Source organism: Debaryomyces hansenii (assembly GCF_000006445.2).
Source record: "Debaryomyces hansenii CBS767 chromosome F complete sequence".
NCBI lineage: Eukaryota > Fungi > Ascomycota > Pichiomycetes > Serinales > Debaryomycetaceae > Debaryomyces > Debaryomyces hansenii.
This window is the reverse complement of record NC_006048.2, coordinates 414,585-424,984: the sequence shown is the minus strand read 5'-3', so window position 1 is coordinate 424,984 and position 10,400 is coordinate 414,585. Positions and strand designations below refer to the sequence as shown.

General features: G+C 36.7%; 6 protein-coding genes across 6 annotated transcripts; 4 read left to right on the top strand and 2 right to left on the bottom strand. All coding sequences in view use genetic code 12, as the record gives it.

The window, feature by feature from the left end:
* Positions 1–33: 33 nt before the first annotated feature.
* On the top strand, positions 34–2,370 carry DEHA2F04686g (DEHA2F04686p; the record flags this gene model as incomplete). The annotated part of the gene is made up of 1 exon (XM_002770699.1): positions 34–2,370. One exon carries the CDS (start codon positions 34–36, stop codon positions 2,368–2,370), a length of 2,337 nt encoding a protein of 778 aa, XP_002770745.1.
* A 177-nt stretch (positions 2,371–2,547) lies between these two features.
* DEHA2F04664g (DEHA2F04664p) lies at positions 2,548–4,125 on the top strand (the record flags this gene model as incomplete). The annotated part of the gene is made up of 1 exon (XM_002770698.1): positions 2,548–4,125. One exon carries the CDS (start codon positions 2,548–2,550, stop codon positions 4,123–4,125), a length of 1,578 nt encoding a protein of 525 aa, XP_002770744.1.
* Positions 4,126–4,202: 77 nt separating this feature from the next.
* Positions 4,203–6,284, bottom strand: DEHA2F04642g (DEHA2F04642p; the record flags this gene model as incomplete). Its single annotated transcript, XM_002770697.1, has 1 exon — positions 4,203–6,284. The coding sequence occupies one exon, from the start codon at positions 6,282–6,284 to the stop codon at positions 4,203–4,205; it is 2,082 nt and encodes a 693-aa protein (XP_002770743.1).
* Positions 6,285–6,455: 171 nt separating this feature from the next.
* Positions 6,456–7,311, top strand: DEHA2F04620g (DEHA2F04620p; the record flags this gene model as incomplete). Its single annotated transcript, XM_002770696.1, has 2 exons — positions 6,456–6,458; positions 6,520–7,311. The coding sequence occupies 2 exons, from the start codon at positions 6,456–6,458 to the stop codon at positions 7,309–7,311; spliced, it is 795 nt and encodes a 264-aa protein (XP_002770742.1).
* Positions 7,312–7,394: 83 nt separating this feature from the next.
* DEHA2F04598g (DEHA2F04598p) lies at positions 7,395–8,573 on the bottom strand (the record flags this gene model as incomplete). Its single annotated transcript, XM_002770695.1, has 1 exon — positions 7,395–8,573. The coding sequence occupies one exon, from the start codon at positions 8,571–8,573 to the stop codon at positions 7,395–7,397; it is 1,179 nt and encodes a 392-aa protein (XP_002770741.1).
* A 759-nt stretch (positions 8,574–9,332) lies between these two features.
* On the top strand, positions 9,333–10,400 carry DEHA2F04576g (DEHA2F04576p; the record flags this gene model as incomplete). The annotated part of the gene is made up of 1 exon (XM_460565.1): positions 9,333–10,400. The coding sequence occupies one exon, from the start codon at positions 9,333–9,335 to the stop codon at positions 10,398–10,400; it is 1,068 nt and encodes a 355-aa protein (XP_460565.1).

The following is a 10,400-nucleotide window of genomic DNA, read 5'->3' as shown; positions in this document are numbered from 1 at the left end:
AGAAGGTGTAATTGATGATTTGAAAAGTTTGGAATGAGCAATCCAAACAGCGTAAGTACAGATAACAGAGTAATGAATCATAACGAGCTGAATGATTCGCAAAATGAAGATCAAACAGATTCACTTCTTTCTACATCAAGCTCTGTCGCTAAACGAAATTATAAGAAGATATATGGCTCTACGGACGAGGAAAATTTGCAGTCTATAGAGTTGAATAATGATGTTTTAGAGTTACCAAAGGTCGTTCGAGAGTCTGTTCCCTTAGAAGATGATCCCAATATACCAGTAATGACATTTCGTTATTTTATACTATCTACAATTTTTATTGTACCTGGAGCGTTTCTTGATACTATGAATTCGTACCGAACTACGTCTGCAGTATATTCGATATTTTTTGTTCAGATTGTTTCCCATTGGGCTGGTAAATGGATGGCGAAAACTCTTCCGAAGAAGAATGTCAATGTATGTGGCTTTGAATTCAATTTAAACCCCGGTCCTTGGTCCATAAAGGAAACAGCAATGATAACAATCACTGCTAATAGTGGTGCAACTGGTAATTTAGCTACTAATGCTATTTCTTTGGCTGAGTTACATTTTAATGAAAAGGTAAATGCAGCGATTGCAATACTATTTATGTGGGCCATTGTGTTTATTGGATACTCTTATGCAGCCATAGCTAAATGTTTTGTTCTATACGACCCACAGTTTACATGGCCTCAGGCTTTAATGCAAACTACCCTTTTGCAATCACAGGCCAGATCAGACAGAGATTCAAAACATGGCTCCATGCAAATGAAAGTATTCTTCTATGTCTTATTAGCAGTAACAATTTGGGAATTTCTTCCAGAATTCGCTTTTCCACTCACGTCATCTTTGGCAATACTTTGTTGGATTGCGCCCTATAACAAAACGGTCAACTTTATAGGATCCGGCATGGGTGGTATGGGAGTTCTTAATTTTTCCTTAGACTGGGCAAATATAACATCATCTATTATGTTATATCCATACTGGATTCAGGTTATTCAGTTTTTGGGATTCGTATTAGGTGCATGGATTATGATTCCGTTGGTGAAATGGGGTGGCGTTACTTCATTTAAACACGGGCTTATGTCAAATTCCTTATTCTTGAGTAATGGAACGCGATACCCCACTGATGAGTTATTGACTGATGATTTGAGATTGAATATGACCGCCTATAAATATTATGGTCCTGTGAATTTGGGAGCGCAAAGAGCGTGGAATATGTTTTTTGATTATGCTGCTTATATTAGTGGGATAGTCTGGGTTGTATTGTTTGGCTATGACCAAATGAAAAACTCTCTTAATGTTTTGAGAAATACTTACACGACAAAGGATCAAAATGGTGGTTTCACTTCTATTCATTTACAGTATACAGATAGACTAAACAAACTACAATCCAAATATGAAGAAGTACCTATGTTTTGGTATTTAATTTTATTCATTATTTCATTTTCAACATTAATGTTTATTTTTCTATCAGGACAGATGTTTTTGCCTTGGTGGTGTTGCATTGTTGCATTAGCTTTAGGTTCTATCATTGTTACGCCCTTAAGCTGGTTGTATGCATTATCTAATTTCCAATTAGCCATTGGTACCTTCAACGAGCTATTTTATGGTTATATGGTACAGAATATGAAGTCGGTTCATCCAGTAAGTGCAGTTGTATTTGGTGCAATATCAGGAAGTGCTTGGTATCGAGCCCAGTATCATTTGCTTTGTATGAGACTAGGATTCTACATACACTTGCCTCCTAAAGCAGTCTTTTTTTCTCAAATATATGGAGAGATTATTGGTGTTCCATTCAACTACATTGCTCTAAGATGGGTTCTTGACACTAAGCGAGAATATCTTGATGGAACTAAGGAGGATCCCTTGCACCAATGGACAGGGCAAACAATTACATCATATCACACTAATACAATCAATTATGTCATTTTGGGACCAAAGAGGCTATTTTATCACTATCCATTACTACCCTACGGCTTCCTTTTAGGAGCTATAGCTCCTGTTGCATTATATATTTTACACAGAAAATTTCCCAATTCACGGTTAAAATTCCGTTTATGGAATACTACTGTTTTCTTTTCAACCTTGAGTACATTTTACGGTAATCTTTCGACTGGTTATGCTTCTAAGTTTATAGGTGGAACAGTCACAATGTACTGGGCATACAATTATAGACATTCTTTGTGGAAATCATACAATTACATTCTTGCTGCTGCATTTGATACTGGGTATAATTTTGCAGTCTTACTAATATTTTTACTTTTTTCATTTGGAAGAACGATTAGGATGCCACCTTGGTGGGGTAATAATGAACAGAGTGTCGAACGTTGTTTTGCTCTCTAACATACTTATACATACAGTTACTATAGAGCTAGTTATCATACTATTTGTTTAGCGAATCACGTGAACTTTTATTCAAGACTTTCTCGTAGAATAAACCATCAAAGATATAATGATTACTACTATATTGGCTGTAATCACTGGTACTTAATATTGAATCTATCTATCGTATTTTGCATAATGAATAACAATAATAGTGGTGAGAACATGAATACGTCTGGAAATCCAGATTCTGGTGCCTCTACACCAAATCTTCAGAATAGACAAATGGCTCAAAGGCCTGTCTCAATCCAACCTAGTCAAGTGAATCAATTAGCGCAAGCGTTAAGAAATGAAGTTAGTCTAGCAAAAGCGGCGGGAAATGATATTGCTAAGGCGCAGCAACATTACGCCAAAGCGGAATCCATTAAACAAGTGTTATTAAATTATAGAGATCAACAAAATGCAAGGAAAGCACAGCAACAGCAACAGCAACAACAACAACCTGTAGGGACATCAAACCAGGTTAATCAACCAGCAAGTGCAGGTATAACTCCTATTAACAGACAATCATCTCCACAACCAACCCCACAAGGACAATCTCCAGTGCTTAACCAATCTCAGCCAATACACCAATCCCCAACAAATTCAGCTTCGCCGGTACCTAGCATTCCAGCGAACAGCAATAATAATAATGCAGCTACGATCGAGAAATTTAACCAAGCGAAAGCACGCTTGGGTGAGTTTGAAAGGAAAATTCAGCAGCTTCAAAATAGTAAGAAGTCTTATAATTTAAATCCCGAGCAAGTAACGTCTATAGAAAGCCAATTAACTGAATTGAAAAGCAAATATGCGCAATATCAAAGATATGCTATATATATTAAGTCTCAATTAGTTGAACAGGCTAAGTCAAATATTACAAGTGCTCCAGGGATGAGTAATGCGCCAACGCCTGGTACTGTTGCCAATCAAAGAGTTCCACTGATAGGAAATAGTGCTCCGCAAGGCATAAGTTCTCCATCTATGCCTAAACAAGGCTCTCTCCCTCCGGACGTCGGTAACTTGTCAAACAAACAAGCATCAGTTTCAGCCAAGGGTAAGTCTGTATCACCACCACCAACTAACGTAAATGCCACGCCTAGCAAGTCTGGACCTGGTCTGCAATCTTCTTCTCATGGGGTGCCGCCAATTAACTTATCAGGAATTACAAAGCCAAGCGTTCCGTCGATTCCTATTTCTAGTTCCATAAATGTAAAGCCTCCAACTGCCGTGACGTTGAAACCAACAAGCAACAATAATAGAGCCACCTTATCCAGTGGTGTTGCTAATGGTATAGGCCAAATTTTAGGGACTCCTGCTATATTAAAATTGCCAACGTACGATCTTTCTAGCTCTGGTGCAGGTGGCGCTATCCCGGATAATGGTGGTAGGGTCTTAACTAAGAGGAAATTATCTGAACTAGTCAATAATATAGGGGCTGATGAAGGTGATGGTAAGACCAATATTGATGGTGATGTTGAAGAACTTTTACTTGATCTTGCTGACGAATTTATAACTTCCGTTACGGGGTTTGCTTGTAGACTAGCAAAACACCGTAAAGTAGATTCTGTTGATGTCAGAGACGTTCAGTTACATTTAGAAAGAAATTGGAATATTAGAATTCCAGGATACGCAATGGATGAAATTAGAACTACAAGGAAATGGCAACCAAATCCTAGTTATAATCAAAAAGTTTCTGGAGTTGAAATATCTAAATCAGTAAATGGAAATATTAATTAGTATACGTCGTATATATTACTTTCTAAGACTAAAATATATCTATGTTATTATTCGCTGTGTTGATTTATATTCTTTTATCATTCGTTTACCTTGTATATTCCTTTAGATGTTTCCGTTAAAACATTCTGCTTTATCCAGTAGTCTATAGCTTTTGAAGCAACATATGGCTGCATATCTAACTGACTAGCTATATTTGTCAATCTCAATTCATCAACCTTGTCATGAAATAATGATATTATGGACGCTTTATCAGGTGTTACTTCAAACAGTAATTTCGTATTTCTTATCAGTAATTCAAGTCTGACCAAGCCGAGACTAGGAAGTAACTTCAAGCCTCGACCCTTTTTAACTCCAGCAAATTCTTTATCAAACTTTTCAAACTGATTCGAAATAGTATCAGGTAATTTGAAGCTATCATTATGGGAAACATTTTCACAAACTGTTGGCCAGTATAAATGGGAAAGAATTGTAGAATGAAAAGAGTATTCATTTCTGTAATTTATTTTTTCATTTGTTATTTTACTTTGTTCGATATCTTTAATCATAATATCTAACGTTGTGAATTCGTTTTCTCCGAATCGTAATTTTAGTAGATCTAAATGATCAGTTACATCTTTGACATCATAATCGTGCAAATTAATCAACCTCTCACCAAATAATTGAGTGAACTCGTTAATAAATATTTCTTTCAGGTCAAAGATTGATATTAATGATTCTATTATATCGGTCATTTTACTCTTTTTGAAGTCAGGCAATGCGTCAATAGGATCAGGGACCCAAGTTAAATCCATAAGATCATCGGCTATAACCGTTTTTTTCGTCCCATTTCTTAATTCTTGAGCTAATTCGAGTAAATCGTTGCTTTCACTTTGGTCCAATAAGCCATGTACTAGTTTAATAATAATATCTTCTCTTGTTTTCAAATATCTTCTGATTGGTCTCACTACTCTATCGAGTAACACACCCTTAGGATCAATAATCAAAAATGATTTGATTGTAGATGTGTAACAGGTAATGACATTCACAGTATTTGCTCCAGAATGAAGTAATTCTTCATGACATAATTGTATAAATGTATCTACCAACTTAGCTCTTTGATATGCTTGAGAATTCGCTGAATTGTTTATAAGTATAGATGAGAAATTCGAAATAGTTATTAATGAATTTGCCGAATCAATCTCAGATGTATTTATGTTAGAATTAATAACAGTGCTCAAGTTAGATATATTGGTACCGGTATTATGAGAGTTGAACTTGAACAGTAGACATTGATGTAATTCTGATAATGCAATATAGGAATTTGGATAATCCACCACTAAGCCAAATATTTCTTTAATTCTTAATGAGACTAGTTCATCATGTGCAATCTTGATTAAATCGTACAAATACTTCTCTGAGAAATCAAAGTTTGATAGCCTCATTATCAAATTAAAACTGGGAAATAAATCCAGTTTAATCCAACAGTTAATCTCTTCTAACAATGGTTTATCCCATACTTTTGTGCATGTGGCAAGTATATAATCTTTTATCTGTTTAATTGACAAGCGTATTATTATTGAATTTAATTCATCGATTAATTCAATCGATAACAAAACCAGAATGTAGCCATGGACAGAACCATGTAGGCATTTTTCATCACCGAACAACATTTCATATAAGTAATTAGTCAAGTTTTTTATGAATTTGGATTGCTTATTTTCGACTAATATTGAATGAAACAACGAATTTAGATTCCTATTAAGTATATCATAAGGCAATTTATTTAAATTCAAATACTTGATGTATTGGTTGTAGTAGTCTTTTATAAACTTAATTTTATCTATCGCTTCAGTTAATAAAACCCTATCATCCAATAGTACTGGTGATAGTTCTTCAAAAAATCTTGGTTTGATCGAATTTCCGTACAACTTAACGAAATCTAATTGACTAGACTCGTCCCTGAGACAGCTCCTAACAGCAGATTTGACCCTTTGAGATGGCTCGTTAAACACCCTATTGTCTGGCCAAAATGGACTTAACCAATGAAGTAAATAATCAATATCATTTTCTATATTATTTGATTGTTGATCTGAATTTGATGAATTAGCCGCCAAATCTTGAAGAGTAGGGATTGGGATCACTTGGTTAAAATTTTCTTTCGAAAGAGGTATAGTAATCATTATACTTCCTCACTCTTATATTATATTTTGCTGAACATTAGATGTTATATCAATTTGAAACCTGGTGTGTTTGTTGATTGTTTTCTTTATCTGAGAAAGAGACCATGCGCTCAGAAATTTTATTTCCAACGTATATATTACCACTCAAGAAGATTTAGTATATTATTGGAAATGGTACGTATCATATAATAAACATCCTAATAAGGAACATAAATACTAACATACTTTTGAAAAGCCAAGGATATCTTTGGCGACTAAATCATCGTTTAGGCTGCAGTTTGTTACTGTGACAGGAGCATCTGTCAGCTTAGCTTCTCAGTGGCTAGACAAATACGACTGGAACCTTCAAGAGTCTATAAATGGATACTTGAACCAAGATAGTTATTCAAGGGCCAGACCTCTTAAAATTGATTCGAAGTTGAATGCTATTTACGATAAATATAAAGACTCTAATAACGAAAATAAAATTGACATAAATGGAACCATTGCATACCTTGAAGATTTGAATTTCGATCCAGAACACCCTATAAGTTTAACATTAGCATTTTTCTTGGAAGCACCAACCATGGGTGTATTCACTAAAGAAAAATTCTTGAATAAGTGGCAAAACGAAAAGATTAATTCCCTTAGTGGAATGAGAGAGTTTATTTTGAGGCTACATAATGACTTGGAAACCAACCACGAGTTATTTCAAGAACTTTATAACTTCACCTTCGGTTTCTTAATGGAAGTTCCAGGTCAAAGATTGCTAAATTATGAGTTAGCAGTGGATTACTGGAGATTGCTTTTGATGAATAAAAAGGAATTTGAGCCATGTTATGGTAGGTTAGAGCAATGGTTTGATTTTATATTGAACGAATATAAGCGGGGCTTGTCAAACGATACGTGGAAAATGTTTTATCTCTTCATTAAAACTATTGCATTAAAAGATCCATCTAATTTCGAAGATTACGACGAAATGTCTGCGTGGCCTAGCGTTATTGACGAGTACATTGAATACTTGAAAGAAAATAAATTGTTAAATTAATATCAATACATAGAAATAAACGAAAAATTATACGGTATATCCTGTCCTACCCCTAGCTTGTTACATACAACCCCATGTATACATCAATTTAATAAGCTGTCAATGCTAGATTTTCTTAAAGCTAACAATGTTTTTGAAGCATCTTGATCAGACAACTTATCTTCACGTGTCCTATCGGAGGAAACACATTTAATATTTAAAGGACGATTGAACAAGACTGTATTGTTTGGTGGAATTTTGGCTTTGAATAGTTTCTTTTTTGGACCATATTGATATTGATTAGCGTCAACATTTTCGTACTCGGTAGGGGTTAAGGCAGGGTCTGGTAGCTGGAACTTATTGAACTTTCCTGTGCTAGAAAACTTCATTGGATTATTGTATGGTGAGTTATCAGTTGTCGAGGGACAAGAGAAAGTAGATTGCAACCCACCATTTGGCGACACTGAAGACGTGCTCGATTCTCTGGCTATAGTCATATACTTGTTCAACATTGATAACGCAGGGGCCATATCTGGCGTTATATCTGGACTCAATAACTGGCTTTTATCATCATTTACCGAATCCTCTTCGTAGTCTTCTTCGATCACGGAATCACGTTCTTTAGGACTATTAAAGGAGGGTGTATCTTGAATGCTTGTTATCAATTCCTTGAAGTTGAAATCCTTATTTATGTTTCTATAAGTGTTGACATCTAATGGGATCTTAGCAAAATCTATGTCAAATTTATACTTGTTATTGTCCATATTAGCGTTTATCAAATTGTGCTGTTGCTGTATAATGTGATGCAAGTATAATATGTATTCCACGGACGACTTCAAGATTGTGAGTTTGTACATCCCGTCAATCTTGCTTCCATTATTGGTACCTGCCCCCTTACCGTTTGTTCCACCACTGGAGGAGGTCAAACGACATGCTGGTATAAGATACTTTAATGCTTCAAATTCTCTGTTAATCTTTATTCTCCTCCTCTTTTCAATGATCGAATGGAGCTGCTTAGTGTCATTTTTCCTCTTGAGAAGCTCATCGGAGTCCACATTGGCGGAAGATCTTCTCCGTTTCTTTTTGCCTTGAATACTACCCACCATGGATGCTGGGATGTTGGTTGTGGTCACACTAGTACTTTCCTTGTTCTGGTTATATTCGTTCGTCAAAATTTCATAATTACTATCGTCCTGATCCAATTCCTTATTCAATTGAATGATAGTTGTCTTTAACACCGGAGGACTAGGCATAGTCTCCTTGGATTCATTCAACTGGCTCATATTAACGTGTATTTAATGTTTATCTATAATATCCAATCTACTAAGTTCTTAGTGATGGTGGTGGAGTGGTCTTCCTTTAAATATAAACTTCAATAGAACCCACGTTCCGATATATATCTACCCACAAAACACGTTGCGAATGTCACTTTATGCTATTCTTCCATAATAAGCACTTAAGTACGTGGTTGATCAACGTTCTTTTAATATACTGTCACACGAGGTTGAAAATTAAACCCACGTGTGGATATTTTGTGTTTGTTCGCTCACACCAATCATCTCATACTGTTAGGAATCCCTGTTCAAATAGTCCAACGAGTATTCTCTATAGCCAAGATCCCTCCACGGGGCAAGATTTTTCCATTGATGGGGAGCTCCACGGGTATCTATGGATACTGTTGGTAGATGCGCCAAAAGGCTGCAATATGTACTAGAAGCAGCTTTTATTGAGAAAGTTCGATATCGATACTGCATATGACTGAAGAATATATTAGGTTGGTGTACCGATGTGCGTATATTCCACGTACGGTAAGTGGGGATCTATGTGTTTGTATGCCGTATTATAATATGGGGGGTTTCTAATTTTTTGCAATCGTTTGTTTGTGGTTATTTGCAGCTGTTTTGGTGCATAAGTAGAAAGTATAATTAAGAGGCGATCAGAGCAATAACCTAGTGGATCTTGAAGACTACGGTTCAGAAATATAAAAGAAAAGCGATTTTGGTAGATACAGCGTCAAACAAATATTAAGAGAGGCATTGACAATGGGAACAGGGGCGGATATTATCAAAAAACTCACCCCGGCACCGATGCCGACGTTCAACGCATGGAACACGATTCGAGCGGGCAGTCGACTTAAAACTGATGGAGATGATTCGGAACTTGACGCAAAGGTGTCGAGCAAAGAAAACACGAATGGATGTGAGGATTCCTTAGAGTCCGCGAAACGAGGGCCGATTGGAAAGGAACACATGCTAAGAGCCGCAATGGCGGCAGTAAAGACTACAGGCGATACAGATCGAGGTGAGTTAGTGTGTGTGGGGGAAAACACAACGGTTGTAAGACCGAAGTTTAAGAACAAGACGTGGTCTAGGAAGGATGCTACTTCGACGATTAAAGGTCGCAGTCGTCGAAGGGCGGGATCACAGGCAGCAATACACCATACCACGACTTGTCCCAATGTAACAATGACCAGCGACCTCTTTGGAGGAGGAAATTTTTACCAGGGACCCGGAGGATCATACGGGGGATATGCATTTGGGAACCCTAGTGACCTTGTGCCACCAATATATACCCCGATGTGTGTTAATAATAGCATACCTATGCCCATGCCAACACATATGCCAGGACCCATTCCTATGATGGGAACCAAGCCTGATGACTACCCGGTGCAGGGGAAGGGTCCTGGCTCCTTTATGGCTCTACCTTCATCTCCAATACACCCTTACTTTCACCAGTTATCGCCCTCGCCTCCAATCGACCCGTACCAGATGCCATACCATCCATACTATCATCCAGCACACATACATGTTGACCCTATGTCCAATCCGTACCGCATACAGGAGATTAAAAACCAAGTCCTCTATTACTTTTCGCCCGAAAATTTAAATACTGACGATTACCTCAAGTCCTTGATTGACCGTACGACTGGGGGTGTGCTATTGACAGAACTTATAAAATTTAAGCGTTTGAATATAATGACCAATAATGGTCGTGATATAATAATATTACAAAATATCATCAAATACGAGTGCTTCCCAGAGCTTGAACTCATTCAGATGAATCAAGGAATAGGAGTGAGAAGTAAATATTGGAGGATTCAAGTAGTTTAG